At 47.6% G+C, this 16,926-nt stretch overlaps 1 protein-coding gene across 1 annotated transcript in view; it reads right to left on the reverse strand.

The window, feature by feature from the left end:
- Positions 1-16,926, reverse strand: part of LOC147721188 (protein AF-10-like) — a 1,319,715-nt gene that overhangs the window by 1,251,444 nt on the left and 51,345 nt on the right. Inside the window, exon 2 of the mRNA XM_086966803.1 lies at positions 12,111-12,190. Coding sequence (XP_086822929.1) covers positions 12,111-12,190 — 80 coding nt within the window. The remainder of the gene's footprint in view (positions 1-12,110; positions 12,191-16,926) is intronic.

Here is a 16,926-nt window from a genome sequence, read left to right on the forward strand (position 1 = left end):
GGTGAGGGAGAGGATTAGCTGGGTGTTGTCTGCGTATGAGATGATGTTGAGGTTGTGTTGGCGCGCGATGGATGCGAGGGGACTCATGTATACGTTGAAGAGGGTGGGACTGAGTGAAGATCCTTGTGGAACGCCGCAGATGACTTCAGAGGCTTCCGATTTGTAAGGGGGGAGGCGGACTCTCTGGGTTCTTCCAGCGAGGAACGAGATGATCCAGTCCAATGCTTTTCCTTGTATTCCGATGTTGCTGAGGCATTGTATAAGGGTGCTATGACAGACTGTGTCGAAGTCTGCAGAGACGTCAAGTAGGATGAGGGCGGCTGTTTCTCCGTTGTCCAGTAGAGTTCAAATGTCGTCTGTTGCTGCGATGAGGGCGGTCTCGGTGCTGTGTTTGGCTCGGAAGCCGGACTGTGATGGGTCGAGGGAGCCGTTGGATTCGAGGAAGAGGGCATGCTGACTGTTGACGGTTTTCTCAATGACTTTGGCAGTGAAAGGGAGGAGCGAAATGGAGCGGTAGTTCTTAAGTTCAGTGGGGTCTGCTGTGGGTTTCTTCAGGAGGGCGCTGAGTTCGGCATGTTTCCAGCTTTCCGGGAAGGTAGCAGAGTTGAGGGAGCAGTTGATGACATCTCGGTGATGGGGTGCGATAATGGAGTCTGCTTTGTTGAAAATGTGGTGGGGACAAGGGTCGGTTGGCGATCCTGAGTGGATGGAGTTCATCAGTCGGATGGTGTCTTCAGTGGTGATAGGGTTCCAGGCGCAAAGGTTGTTGGTGGGGGTTTTTTGTCCGGAGGTGGATGGGGTGGACTGGTCGCCAAAGCTGTTATGTATGTCAGCGATCTTGTTGTGAAAGAACGAGGCTAGAGAGTCGCAGAGGTCTTGAGAGGGAGTGATGTCGTTGGTGCCGGCAGTGGGGTTAGTAAACTCTTTGACGATGTTGAATAGTTCCTTGCTGTTGTGGGCGTTGTTGTCGAGTCGATCCTTGAATGCTGATTTCTTGGTGGTTCTGATCAGTTGGTGGTGTTTGCGGGTGGCGTTCTTGAAGGTGGCCAGGTTGTCAGCGGTTGGGTTTTTTCGCCATGCTTTCTCAAGGGTGCGACAGATCTTCTTGAGGTCATCATTGAACCAGGGGGCTTTTTTGTTACCTTGTATGATTTGATGGTTTTTCATGGGTGCCAATTCGTCGGCGCTGTCGGTGATCCATTGTGTGAGGTTGATGGCTGCTTGGTTTGGGTCCGATGATTTGGAAGGAGGGTTTTGGTGAAGCGATGTGAAGAGCTGGTCGGTGGTAATTTTATTCCAGTTTCTGCGGGGGATTGGTTGTGGGTGGTTGTGGGTTGTGGTCTTTTTGTAGTTGAAGTGAATGCAGCTGTGGTCAGTCCAATGGAGTCCTGTGGCGTGGTTGAAGGAGATGTGCTTGCTGGAAGAGAAGATTGGGTCGAGCGTGTGCCCGGCATAGTGGGTGGGGGTGTCAACAAGTTGTTTGAGTCAGAGATTGGCAAGGTTGTCCAGAAGGGTGGTGGTGTTGCTGTTGTTGTTGTTCTTTTCCAGGTGGAAGTTGAGGTCTCCCAGTAGGATGTAGTCCTCGGAGGGGAGGGCGTGTGGGCTGATTAAGTCAGTGATGTCTTCGCTGAATTGTGTGCGGGGTCCAGGTGGTCTGTAGATGAGGGTGCCTCTGAGTGTGGTCTTGGGATCAATGTGAATTTGGAAGTCAAGGTGTTCGGAAGCTGCGAGGGAGTCGTCAGAACTGGTCGTGATGCGGATGGTGTTCTTATGGACGATGGCGATGCCTCCTCCTGTTTGGTTGATGCGGTCCTTTCGGATGATTTTGTAGCCGTCTGGGATGGCTATGTCGGGCGCTGATGAGCCGTTCATCCAGGTTTCTGTAAGAAAGGCAACGTCCGGCAATGTGGTGTCGAGTAGGTTCCAAAGTTCAGTTGCGGGTCTGTGAACTGTACCCTTATGCTCCTTCATCCTCCTGGGCTCTGTTTCGATTTCCCCAATATGTCTCTGTACACCATTTCCGTGAGCACGACCGGTCATTATGGTTACCAACCGTCACCTCTCCGCAACTGCTCACAACCCTTCTCCCTCTGCTCCTTTGTGACTGTGTTGCTGTGTGGGAAGGCCCCGTAGAATCTGCTTCTTCACTGGGCCTCCACGTGGCACCCCTAGAGCCCAGCCTCTAAATGTCCCGCTTCTCCGTGCTCCAGGCCTCCCTTCCCCCTTGTGCCATGTGAAATAATGCCACCTCACTGCTCTTCTCTTTCGTTCCCTACTGCCCTCTGTTATGTGGCCAATATAGACTGCCGCCTCTTTTCTCCTATTCGGTTCTCAGCTCTTCTCTGGTAATACCCGTTTAAGGTACGCTGCTGCCTGCGGGGCTCTGGTGCTCCAGTCTTCTCCCTCAGCCTCCACCTCTCGCCTCCAGTGACCAATGCAAGAGTGTTCCGGTCCCTCGTGTGCCAAGTCCCTTCGCCTCTCATGAACTTGACTGAAATCAGTGACCCCTATTGGTTCTAGGTGTTGTTAGAGGCGTATCCTGCTCTTCAGGGCCCCCCCACTTTCTGTTCCTGGTAAAGTTGATCTGAGCAGTTACTGGCAGGCCTTCGCACAATCTGGACTTCTGGCCCTATATGCTTGCTTCCTCGTAGGCCGCAGCTCTCCCCACTTCAGAGAAGAGGACGACGACCTTTGCAGTGTCGCAGTGTGTGACCTACACAGCGTTATTAAGGGTGGTGGGCCGTGTTCTGCCTGTGCGTTCAATAGCACCTTTCCAAGGTCGTGATACAGCCTGCTCGGATTTCGCAGTCGGACCTCCCTGCCTTATTTCATCGCCTTATTTGTTGTGCAGCATCACACACCTCCCTCCGTCGAAGCCCGGATGTTGTGCGGAGTGCTGCAGACTTGAGAGGCGGCCTGCTAGCCGCTACTGGATCCGGTAGTCGCTTACCGCCTGTGCTCGGGCTGCGCTCTCCACCCCTTAGCTACTCACAGCAATATTGCCTCAGAGTCTTGCCCTGGTGTCTGCAGGCCCCGCTGCCTGGTCCCGCTAACCTGATTCTTCGCCCCAGTCGACTGCTGATTTAGGGGCCTGGGTTTTCACTCCGCCGAGGCCTGGAAGGTAGTGCGCCAGACCGCTGGGGTGTAGAGGGTTCCGATCCCTGGTACTGAGGCTCGGGTGCCGGTCGCTATGTTACCTTTAATGTCGGCTGCACCATTCCCATAGTCCGGCGCGTGCAGCCTCTGCGTCACGATGTCTGCTGCGTTTCTTCTTCATTTCGCGGGCCCGGCAGCCATCTTCTGTCGGAGCAGGCCTCTCCGGTTCCTTCACTGTTGCGCTAGCTCCATGGGCTCTCTGGTCTCCAAGAGCCATCCTCTGACCTCTCGCGCCTCTGTTGCTGCCTCGTACCAAGTTTCGGGCAGATATCTCACCATTTAGTGTCCTGGCAGGCAGATGGGAGCGGGGAAACGAACGAAGCACGTCTTACCCGATCGCCATCTTGGCCACGCCCCCAACAGCAGCACTTTGAAAGAACTGCTGGGTAAATATATTGGTCAAGATTGAAACAAAAGTTCTTAGGTAAAATGGTCATCTTTGGGATTGGGTGGATCAAGCAAGAAATGAGGGAGGTTTTACAACCTCTGTAATGGAGGCAAAATTACTGGCTGAAAGTTGAATTCCCAAATATTCTAAAGCTAGCCAGGAACTTGACCTCCATAGAAATTCTGACTTTAATCAAGGCAGTTTAATTGACAAGACTGAAGTCTCCGACCGTGGGTCACATTTTTACTTTCGCCTATACTTTACTATTAGATTGCACAGTCCGGGTGGGGATCTCCCTATGGTAAAGAATAGGGAGGAATAAAAGAAGTGTATTGAGTTTTATAATACATTAGTAAAATAATTTTCATTGTAAATACATTTTATATATTTATTTTTAATGTAGAATAGAATAAAATTTACTAATTTTGAATTAACTAATTTAAATATATTACATTAAATAAAAATCATTTTTCAGATGGAGACGTTTGAAGTCTACACTTGTGAGCAACTTTACACTAAGTTTGTGGAAGGCCAAAAGAAGTAAAATGAAAAAAAACATGTAAGAGTAAACTACTCACAAGTGTAAGTTACCTTTGTGAATAGCCCTGATAGTGTACAAACATATTTATATGTAAACTTTAACAGGTTGGGCCTTGCAGTGCTATGAGAGGACAATGGAATAGGACAATGGCTCAAGTAACTGAAGTCCAGTCCAGAGTAGTCAAGATGTAGCACGCTATTAAGCCAACACTTGTTATGTGTATAAGAGCCCTATCTGTTGAGCTCGAGTTACTAGCAACAATCTGCATTGAGAACAAGCTCGACAGCGAAGGACAATGTCCGATGTGACTGCGCTGTGGGGAGGGGGAGGGGGAGGGGGAGTGGGGGGGGGGGGATAAATACTGCAACTCTGAGTTCGTAAGCCCTTCGGGGCTTTGGGCCCCGGTGCAACTGCACCTGCTGCACAATTGTAGCTACACATCTGTGTAGCGCTCCGAAGCCTGTCACCAGGTCCACGCTTCATAGATATGCTAAATAAAATGAAGTCCAACTGTCCTTCATCTTGGAGGAATATTGCTCCATCCATAGGCATCTTATTATAGGAAGGGAAAGAAAGGATCCATTAAGATCCGTTCCTCTTAGAACAGCTGTGGGAAGTTTGCTGACGGGAAGCGCACGAGGGCAGAAGGCGAGGAAGAAGAATGCGGGGGGTTGAAGATTAAGATGTCTCCTTGCTGAAAAGCAGATAGTTGTTGTGTCACGGGCGATGAACGGAGAGGGGAAGAGGGGAGATGAAAACATGCAGAGGATTGGGAGGGACTCTGTGAGAGGGTTTGAAGTGTGAGTGTAATGTACCGCTTTGACCATGTCCCAGTGCATGCCGGGAGGATCCGGTGACTGCCCGCGCGGTGATGGTATTTCTCTATTGTTTACTGCTGTCAGTGGCCGCAGGCTGCCAAGCGCTGGTGAAGCGTCGCGCTTCAAGAGCATGGTGGGGGAGGGGGGTGGGAGGAAGTTAAGGAGCATATGGGGATGGGATGTGAGTGAGGGGGAGCAGAGGCCTTTGATGGTGGTGTGCAAGGCCAGGCGCGCGCCTGGGGAAGCTTCATGCTCGAGTGCACAACATGCATTGTAGGAAATCTGCTGGTTCAAGAGACTTTGGTTCAGATGTAATAGGTTCGAGTATAAATACTCGACCTAAAAACAGGACAAAAGCAGGAGAAATCTCTTAAAGATGGGGCGAAAGGAAGGCCAGAGCAGTACAAAACGAGGTAAAAGCAAGAGAAAGCATTTGGAGAAACGGGGAGAAGAATGGAGAAAGCTGTAAAAGGCGTGGTAAATGCATAAGAAGGCACTCAAAGAAACAGGGGAAAAAAAGGAGAAATCCGTAAAAGGAGGCCAAAGCAGGAGAAAACAGTACAAAAAGATGCGAAAGGAGGAGAAAGCACTCAAAGAAGGGGCGAATGGAAGGCGAAAGCAGTTCAAAACGAGGAGAAAGCACTCAGAAAAATGTGGTGGGGGAGGAGAAAGCAGTACAAAACGAGGCAAAAGCTGGAGAAAGCACTCAGAGAAATGGGGCAGAGGAAGGACAAAGTAACAAGCATTTACAATGCAATGGTCTCGTCTTTGTTAAAGTTAGAGCTATTGGCATTGCAAATGTTATTGTTTTCATTATTTATTTATTTTTAAACCAATAAATATATGGTATTGTCATTTACAATGCAATATGCAAGCAGAGTAGTAGAGAGTATTAGCAGTTAATAGTTAGTAGAGAGTTACTAGTTGATTAATAGAGAGTACTTGCATAGAGTAGAGTAGGAGTGAGTTGTAGGCAATAGTAGTTAGTGAGTAGTGTAGATTAGTGGAGAGTAGTATAGAGTGAGTAGTAGATAGTGTGTAGAGAAAGTAGTGAGTAATGAAAAGTACTAGATAGAAATAGATGTAGTGTAGAGAGTTATAGATAGTATATGGAGTAGTATATCTATTTAGTAGAGTGAGTAGCGAATGACTTAAAATAGAGTATAGATTAGAGAGCAGTAGTTAGTTAGTACTTTTTAGTATTAGAGTGTAGTAGAGAGTGAGTGTTATAGTGAGTAGTAATGAGTGAGTAGTATTTTGTAGATATAGTTATTAGAATAGTTTGAGTAGAGTATTATAAACTGAGTATTAGAGAGTTCGTAGTAGAGAGTGAGTTGTAGAGTGAGTAGTAGATAGTTGTATAGTGTGTAGTAGAGTAGTAGTGATTACTATAGAGTAATGGGTATTACTACTGTAGAAAGTTGGTAGTATAATTATTTTGAGTTGTAGAGACAGTTGTAGTTGACAGAGCCACACACACAGAGCCACACAGAGTGCCACACACACACACATGCGCGCGCGCACACACACACACACACACACACACACAGCCACACACACACACAGCCACACACACACACACACAGAGCCCCAAACACACACAGAGCCCCACACACACACAGAGCCCCAAACACACAGAGCCCCACACACAGAGCCCCACACACAGAGCCCCCCACACACAGAGCCCCCCACACACAGAGCCCCACACACACAGAGCCCCCCACACACAGAGCCCTACACACACAGTGCCCCACACACACAGTGCCCCACACACACAGTGCCCCACACACACAGTGCCCCACACACACAGTGCCCCACACATACAGTGCCCCACACATACAGTGCCCCACACATACAGTGCCCCACACATACAGTGCCCCACACATACAGTGCCCCACACACACAGCCTACGCTAGCCGAGACCTAAAAAAATAAAAAAACACTGAACCTGGCAGATTGTGTGTTGGTTGCACTGTATTCACTAGAGCACAGACTTCTGGAGACATCCGAAGGGGCTGGGCTTCTTGAGAACAGAAACAGCTCGACGGTAGGTAGATATGGCCTGTTCATCAGGAAGGCGTCTGTCTCTTTTGTGTCTACTCCTCGAGGCACGGCTGTCTGAGTCTTGGGGCACCGTCTGTAATCTGGCCTTCACCCCTTATCCCTCCACACTTCTAAACCAAGACAGCCCTGTGTTTGCACTTTTTTCTTTGGGGATAAAGAGGCTCTGTTTAACCCTTTCGATGCTCATGACATCATGAGGCACAGTTGAGCTGTGCTGATGACGAGCTGACCTTGTCATGAACAATGATAAATCTGAAAATCCAGCACTGGGGGGGAAAACCTCTAGCAGCCAAGGTGTTAAATCACAAATCTATCACCTGCTCCGCTTCCTACCTTGCTAAGTGCCTTTCATTGTGTTTTCCCGCCTCCTCCGCTGTTACTGGACATGAGCAGACAAACTGACTCAGGTGCAGATAAACAAAACTAAGTGCGCACCGAAAAAAGCAACAGAAACACACAGCAGGTACAGGGTGAAGACAGTGTATGGAGGGAGATCGAGAGAGGTGCCAGGCACTTTCTGCTCACAGAGCGGTGTATGTAGAGGGACGGAGGGCGAAATAGTGCCAGGAATGGTGTGCATGCGCGGAGACCCAGGAGAGGAAATGCGGATACCAGAGAACAGTGTGTCCAACAAGAGGGGCATGGAGAAGGGGAGCCTGGAGAGTTACCACATACTAAGTGGGTGCATGCAAAAGGTCAAAGGGAGGAGAACCGAGAGGTGCCGGGCTCGGTTTGCGTGCAGCTGCCCTTACACCGCCATCATAGGTGAAAAATACCAAGTGTGTGTGGCAGTTTTATATGCCAACAAAATTACAACATATTTCGTGCATTTTTTATGGTTCATGCTATGCTGTATCTCAAATTATCAATCGGTACTATAATTATCAGCAACGGACAGATCTGTACACCAAGGTACCTTGCATTCCTTCATGCAGGATGACACTGAACGATCAAAATAAAAACTACCATTCACTGAAGTATCAAAGTAAAATTCTGAAGAGCGTCTGGTCACAGGATATGCATAATATACGTTTTGCAAAGAAGCCTTCTTCAACTGAACTTTCACATTATTCTCTCTTCTTATGTCTTGCTACCAAAAATATCCCTTTCTCTGCAGATATTCATCTTTACCCCTCCTCGCCATATCACTGTTCATGCTGAAAGCCATACAGGTGAGATTACCTGTCCACCCACACACCCTCGAAATCCCCTAAAGAGTACTACTAATACTGTACAAACGTAATATAGAAGAGACCCCAGAAAATGCTGAGGGGGTCATAAAGAGACCTACTCTCATAGCTGAAAGGTCCTACAGAAGAGTCCATCTTTTGCACTGCTTCCATTTCCTGCACGCTATAGCTTGCCACACATGACATTCACTAACAGACAACCCTTGGTCTTAACAGAGACAGAAGCACACTAACACATATTGTCCAACTCTTCTAAACGACGATAAACTCCCAACACACAATGCCAAGTCTATGGGGGGAAAAAACTCACTCACACTATCCAAAGGCCCTAGAGAAAAAACAGTTACACACTGTCACAATATCCTACATAAAATTCATTCAAACAAAGCAAAGATTTTGATGGCAAAACTAACAGACCAATGAGAGGAGTGTTGGGAGCCACACTACAGATAAACAGCTCAAGCTTCCAATTATCTGGGCCTTGGAAAAACAGTATACAGCTTGTTAACTCAAACGCCTTTCAGGGGGCTCTCAGGCAGAAATCTAAAGCAGCGAGACCCACAAAGATACAAAAAAACAAAGTATTGTTTTAACTTCAACTTTTGCCTAAAATGCTAAACTACTTACCAGTATTACCCGCTGTTTGGATGTTCACTGCATGGGCAGTTCGGGCTGGACTGTTCCCATGAGGCACAGGGTCAGACTGATTTGCATATAGCCATGTCTGAACTGGAGTGGCAGAGTGGGCTAAAGAACGGTGATGGATTAAACCCAGATCTTTTGACTGGGTGCGAGTGTTTGATTGATTCAGATGCTCCGTCCATCACCAACCCCTTTTGTACCACTGCATGGGCGGCACACTCAAAAGCACTCAGAAAAGGAAACTAAAAGGCGATGCACAAGTCTGACGACTTCCAAAGGAATGGGAGAGGCGAGGCAAACAGATTGAAATAGTTTAAAAATAAGAAGAGCAGGCAGAAGAGAGAATGGGGTGCAAATACCCACTTAGAAGCACCCACCATTTTAAAACCATACCTCTCAGTTGGGGGTCTACATGGTTGATAAGTGGTTGGTATCGGGCAAGCAGTTCAGAGGTTTTGGCTTTCCCTCCTTCCGCACGTAGGAAGTGGAGCAATTCTTCTTCACTGAACTCCTCTATTGGATCAATACAGAGTGAATGATCTTGCAAAGCCAGCTCTGAATCCCAGAGGGCAATCTGCCTGGTTAAATAGAGCAGGTGGCAAAGGAGTTCTCCTTCTATCTCCAACAGATGGAAGACTCAGGCAAATCACCTAAAACATCTACTGCTCAGCAATCCATCCCAGGTGCAAAGGGGAAGATCCCAACCATCAGCTCCAGGCTTCAGCAGTCAAGGCGGGGCATCAGGAAACTGCTCTAGATCAAATGTATTCCAGCAACAACAAAAAATAATAATATGAAGAACTTGTTCACAATGGTGTACCAGCTAAGTACTAGGGTCAAAACCATGAACCAGCTAATTCCACATCAAAACACAGGTCAGGTGGGACACCCACACTAGTTAAACGATGTATATCATAACCCTTCACGAGCTACCCATGTGCATAAGAACAACTGAGCAGATAAAATGCAAATGCAAATGCCATAGGAGGGAACGTATGTCCGGTCACCTTTAGGCACTCCACTGGCTAAGAATACAGGGTCAAATTCAAAACTCTTAGTCTCATGCATAGAATAAAATGGGGCAATGCCCCCAAATACCTCCCAACCCTGGTGCATACCTACACGCCGGCCCGATGCTTGAGATCCTCCACCCAAGGCCTTTTCTGTGTCCCCAAAACACGCCGAGCAAGGATGGGAGGCCGATCCTTCTCCCTTCTAGGCCCCAAGCTCTGGAACTCCCTTCCGCAACCTCTTCGTTTGGAAACTCGCTACAAACATTTCTGTAAAGCCATCAAGACCTGACTATTCAACCAGTAACTTGCCCCGGTCTCTTCCCTGAGACTTTCTCCTGCCCTCTTGGTTCAGTATCTTCTAGCGCCGGGAAACCCTTTTTGGGTAGCTGTCGCGCTCAATAAATAAATAAATAAATAAATAAATAAACCTAAGGCTCAGGACCCAGGATGGCAGATTACCCCAATGAGGGCAGAACCCTGGCTCAGACCTACAGGGTTTACCCAATACATTTAAGGGAATACTACGTCAGACATGTACTTTCTAGGGGTCAGAACCACGAGGCAGTAAAACACCAAAGGTTAGCTCTCAGCCTCAGGCCAGACTCATGGGCCAGAATCAGAACTATAAATAAAACAAACCCCTGCGAGTCACAGCCATCAGTCAGTTTAACCCGCAGCTCACCCTATGGGTGTAGCTAGCCAGCCAAGATGGCGTACGCAATCATTTGAAGCTCTGCTCGACTCACCCCATTATCCTAGAGAATCAAGCGTTGTGTCTCTGTCTTACCACCCCGTAATCACCGGAGGTGGAGCGGAACTGACCCTCGTTGGCCTGGGGAGTACGCGGACCGAGGGACGACGGAGGTGATGCTGGACGGGCCAGCGCGGCCTAGGCCTGCATTGCTTAGCATGCACCAGGGGGAGTGAGCTGCGAGTGTGGAGTATCTGACAACGGCTGGAGCAGATCAAAAGACACCAGGCATCGGACGCTGGTGGCACTGTGAGTGCCTAGACGCTCATAGGAGGCAGACGGGATGTAACTTCAGCCGCGCTGCAGTGGGAGTACCTCACCCAGGCGGGGAGCCAAAGCGGGGTGCTGAGGCCGATCGCCGACCCCCGCAAACAGAAGATGACGCCGGCAACAGCAGAGGGGACCTCCAGGTACAGCAAGGCCGCAGCCTCGGGTCATACTACTAATGTGCGCACTGCCAGGCTTTCACCCGCTTTCCAGCTCTTCTTTGCCCTAGTCCCATCCAGACCCTCACCATGCTGCTGCTCCAGTGAGATGGCGAACAGAAAGGAAGTGCCCCTGCTTCGCCGCTCAGTGTCAGAGGCACAGGCGGCATGGAGCGAGCCTGCGGGGGCAATCAGTGACGGCCTCTGCTCCAGGCGCTGGCGCATGCAACGCCACCGCCGCCCCTGCTTTGGCCCCGGCCGCAACTGCTCTGGCACCCCCCGATAGCCCGTCTCACTCACCCCCGCGCTGCTCGGCCAGGAGGAGCTGTTCAGCCCGTGCGCAGAGCGGTCGATCCTTCGGAAGCCATCTTGCTGCCTGGGAGGGCAGGGCAGGGAGGGGCCTCGACAGCCGCACGTCCTTAAACATGTCACAGCATGCAGCTCTGTCAGCCGGCCATTTAAACACGTAGGCCTGTCCGCTGCTCCCTCTGCAGAGCACACGACCCGGGTCCGTACTGGTACAGAGGTGGGCTGGTTTGAGGGGAAACGGGAGCGTTTTCTGTCAGGGTCCCTGGAAAGCACGCCTGTCCTATTGCAGAGATATCAACCTCAGCAGGAAATCTTTCTCCAACAAGCGCTCGCCATTTGCTCTAAGCCCCGTCCTTTGCAGACTGGGGGGCGTGTTTTTTTCTTTCTCCCCTCTTCTCCGTTGGCTGAAATGTAAACAATGGGTATGTTTAAGACTGTTGTTTTTACATTTCAGCCAATAGAGAAGAAAGAGAAGAACGTTAACAAACACGCCCCTCAATCCGAAAAAGACCGGGCTTAAATCGTCACTGAAACCTCTTCTCCAATGGCTGGCCAGCATTTAGGCCAGCCAATGGAGCAGAGGGGCGGGGTTAACCTTCGCTACTAAGAAACATAAAATCTCGCCAGCGAGAATGCGCAAGCGCAGCCTACGCAAGCCGAGACCTAAAAACGAGGCAAAAGCAGGAAAAAACACTCCGAGGTGCAGCAGAATGGGAGAGTTGTGCCTGGAACCAATGAAAGGAAACAATAGCCATGCAAGATACATTTATATTATAATTATAACACAGCAAAAAACTCGAAAAGGAAACCTACCACTTTGGCTGCTCTTTCCTGCGATTCACATTTTCTACAAAACCAAGGACCTTCAGGTACCTTCACGATGCCATAGCAACCTGTTATTGAAGAACACATGCATTACTAAAGATTATTGTACTTTGGAAATCCAGTTTGTTGATATGTGATTCAGCATCCATATATATTAAAGCACAAAACAGTTTGTGCTTATTTTCCTCATTATAAAATTACGAGCAGGCCAGTCAGTCAGAATAACTTTATTAGATTCAGTGGACCATAAAAGTTTAACATATATACATAAAACTTAAAGAGGAATTTCAAGTCCGGTTTATACAATATTTGAATAAAATCACTGAAACCTCAAACTAATCCCATATGCTCAGTGACTTGGACTACAGACTTTAAAACCCATTATCTAATTCCGTCTTATTATTTATGATATACAATTTTAAAAACAAATTAAAAAAAAAAACACTAATTTATTTATTTCGACTCAGTTTGTTTGTTTGCCATGCCATTCTGATCTAGTTAGAAACAGCAAAACAAATAGAAGCAGTAGACAGACTGTAAAAAATTAAAACCGTCCATGTAGATACTGGGGCGGATTTCTCCTAAAAGTGGGATTCAGAATGTACCCTCGGTGCGTCGTAAAGTGTTTCAAAACAGCATAAATTACAAAGTGTTTTGCGCTGCCAAATTGTCGGATGGATAAATAGTGAGTTTATAGTTCTATATACCTTTATTAACGCTCTAGTGTTTATTTCCGCATGAATCCAATGCACCCGCGTCACATGACTAGTGCATCCCGCGTTCCTCGCGTCCCCATTGATAGTTACTCCGGTCAGGTGATAGTTTGCAGTTTATCTTTCTATTTTTTAACTTGCGCGTAAACGAACTTCCTGAATGCCTTCGTTTACGAGGAGAGTGAGACACGGCTTGTTCCAGTGCCATGTAAGTCATTGTAGTCAGTTTACCTGTATCGTTATAGACCTTGTGTGCTTCAGCATGTCGTAGTGATTATTTAAAACGGATGCTCGCCTGTAAATTTGTGTAATCCCGCATGTCTCATTTGACCTTATTAGCTTGTGCATGATAGCCACCGCACTACGCCCCTCCTGAGCACATTGGTTGCATCTGTTTAAACGATTCACTTAACCAACAGAGTAATTCACTGCCTGATAAGTTTGCACTAATTCATTCACGCGATTAGTTTCGGTTAGGTTTTCACATTATTCACGTTGGGCATGAACTTATTATTTATTGTTGTCACTCATTGTCTAGTGGAGTACGTTATCAGGTCCTGTTTCATTTCTTTACAGACCCCTGACGAAGGGTCCTGCTTTGTTGACCCGAAATGCCTTGGGTACTTATGAAACACTGTGAACAGCATTAACCATTGCACCATAAGAGGATTATTATGCCTGCATATGATGTTGAATTTGAAAGTGGAACTGAATCAAGTTCTTTGATTGGATTACAAATATTGAACTGAATAAAGTTGAACTTTGTGAAGAAACCTGAGAATTTCATGATATATCGGGCTCACATTTTGGTGGGCAGGTGACCCTCCCCACATCATGTTCTGATACTTAAAGGCACGGCCAGACGACGTGCGACAAATGAAGCGCCAAATTGAAAAAGATTTAACCATTTGAATAACTGAAGAGCAAAACGAGTGCACGGGGATAACACTTATTTCTCATAAAATCTGTAAAAGCATTTAATGATTTTTGGAGACTATTAGCTGTTAAGGCCATTAAAACAGTGTTGTCCATGTATGACAAAAATGGGAACGGGTTGCCTCCTATTCTGGGAAAGTCAATTACCTGCTCTATTAAAAATGCCTCAAGGCCATTTGTGTACAATAGAAAAAGAAATGGAGCTAAAATGCACCCCTGCCGAACACCTACTGTGGAATCAATGGGCTTAGTCTTCTCCCCATGGGGCCATATCGTATGGCAACAGTGGTGGACGCATGCAGCCTATTCAGGAGGGAAATAAAGGGTTCTTCAACGCCCATTTTCTCCAACTGTCCCCACAATTTCTACCGATTGACAAAGTCAAAGGCACTGGATAAGTCCATGAAGGTCAGGTGGATAGACCCCTCCTGGCCTTCATGTACTTACCCATAATAAGAGACAAATTGAGGCACTGTCATTTGTACCCATCCCCCTCCTAAAGCCAAATTGCGTTTGAGACATAGTCCCCGAGTTACTTGCCCAAGTATCAAGGCGTGCAAGAATAACCCTCGCCAATACCTTTGCGGTGGCATCAATTAAGGAGATTGATCTGTAGCTTGCGGGGGTCGGGGTTGCTACCCTTTTATATACTGGTACCACTATGGCCTCCTTCCAGGATGTTGGGATGAGACCGATTATCGCTGCCTTGAAGACGCTAGTAAGCAGGGGTGCCCAAAGGTGAGGATTGCTTTTACAGAGTTCTAATGGGACCCCATCAGGTCCTGGGGCTTTCAAACAGATGCCCTTTGCCAGGGCATCCTCGACCTCACTCACTTTAAGGGAAGAACTGGTTAGTTGGTAAGCCAAGATTGGATCTAATGGCACATCTTCTCTTAACTCCTGTGGTGAAATACATTTTGGGTTAAATATAGCCGAGAAATGGGATTCTCAAACTACCCTCAGTATCAATGAATCCATTCACCTAGCATCTGCCGAAAATAGGGGGCAGTTTATAACCACCCAAAAGCTCTTGGTGTCTAAGCGCAATGGCTCTCTCAAGAACACACCAGCACCTAGATAGTCGCAGTCCCCAGCTAAGTGACAGTTTGTTTACCGCGCCTATTTCATAGCGGGTCTCCGGCCAACTCCATATTGAGCGAAGTTTACTGTACAGGCCCGGAAGAAGGGCAGTCATGCCGAAATGCATTGGGCACAACCAATTGTTTGATCAACGCTAATAGTTATTATGAAGTAATAATAATGAATTTTGGCAGATACTCCATAATTACATTGAAACACGAATGAAAAAAAAGAACTGATGTGAGAAAACATTTTGTGAATACATTTTATCAAAAGCAGATTAAGGATTAGAGACCCTGGTGACAGAGAAGGGGCTCCCGCCTGGTTTTTTTTTAGGGCATCGCTCCCTGATAGCGAGATTGACTGCCAAAATGGGGGGACGTGACCATGGAGCCAAGTCAGCATCTAACCATGCAATATCTGCACGTCATGGGGAGAGGCAGGCACCTGGTTCGCTGGTTTACGGCATCGTTGCGGGCGTAGCTTAGATCCATTCCGACGTAAATGGGAACTGGACCTGGGGCGGCCACTGGTGGATAAGAAGTGGGAAAGGATACTTAAAAGTCCTGTGCGTAGCCCGAGAAACATGTGGTTAAGCCAAATCCAGCTATCCATCGTCCACAGGGCTTATGTCACACCCGAGCTGATTAACAGGTATTTTCATCGTAACGATGCACTGTGCCCTAGGTGTAACGAGCTGGAGACGGGGTTCTTGCATATGCTATGGAGGTGCCCTGGGTTGGGTATCTACTGGTGCGCAATTAGTGGACTGCTGCAGGGTTGCACAGGTCGCACCATACCCTTTGACTGGCCTGAGTACATATTACACCACTTCAAGAGGTCTCCTAAGGACAAGGTAACGTTCCGGTTCTTGGATCTGGGGCTAGTGGTTGCAAAAAGTCTCCTCACAAGGAGATGAAAGGCACATGACCCGCCACACACAAGGGGCATGGAGTTCCTCATTTCAGGCATGGGCTAGGGCAGAGGGGATTGCCATTCGAAGGGAGGAAGCACTGGGACTACGGAAGGAACCTGTAGTGGCCCATTGGGAGCAGATGCTCTTTCGCTTAAGCAACTGGAAAGGGAGGGACACGCGAGGCACACAGAGAGCAGATAATACCCACCCAGGCGGAGGCACGCCATAGGCCAATACACTGACGGGATAGTCTGGTAACACTTTTTTCTTGCTTTATCCTGGCACGAGTGCAACCACACGAACCAGGTCATAGCTGAGGAGAACACAAGGAGCCCCGGGGGCTGGATGTGGGGAAAGAGGAGAGGGAGTTAAGCATGTACACACGGTTTATGCTGCCACTGTTATTGTTCCTTTGTTTTATAAGTAAACCATCTGTTTCATTGATCGAGGTGAATAGTCAGCAATGGACCGCACAAGATACCGGAAGGTTAACACTCTGCTTTTATATTGTAACCTCAGAGACTGCATCATGACTGGCGGACAGCAGTAAAGCTAGCTCCTGTGCGAGCACTTTTCGTTTCATTCACAGTAAAGCTCGAATGCATGCGAAACCAATGTGGCCGCACACTCATGTGTTGGAAAGCAACCCTATGCATGATTGTAAGTTTTATATGAGATGCCCGTTATGACTAAGTGTAAACTTAAAACAATAAAAACAGATTTGACAAAAAAAAAGAGCAGATTAAGGATTACACACAACTCTTTGAGTGCATGTGGGACACGCCCCTCTGTTCCAGAGGACAGCGCATTCTCAATCTCTCAAGATCTTACCAGGATAACTTCCTCAGTTCTTCTTTCCTTTGATTGATGGTATTTTTATAAGCACTTTTAATTTGGATTTTATTCCGAGGGATTACATTCAGTGCCTTTATGAGGTTCTTTTGGGATCTTGAACACTGAGCATTAAACTATCGTGTCTACTGGACTTCCCTTCTCCGTGCTGATCTTGTTACGCTTTTAGCTAAATCCATGCAGATTAGTTCAAAACCCTGTATGACCTTTCCTGGGAAGGAGTCGTGTTGGAGGCATCTCAAAATAGAGCTTAGGTTTCCCTTAACGATTTTCTCCTCGAATAGGATTTATTTTGCCCCATTTCAAT

The sequence above is a fragment of the Lissotriton vulgaris genome, chromosome 4_1 (assembly GCF_964263255.1).
Source record: "Lissotriton vulgaris chromosome 4_1, aLisVul1.2, whole genome shotgun sequence".
Taxonomy (NCBI): Eukaryota; Metazoa; Chordata; class Amphibia; order Caudata; family Salamandridae; genus Lissotriton; species Lissotriton vulgaris.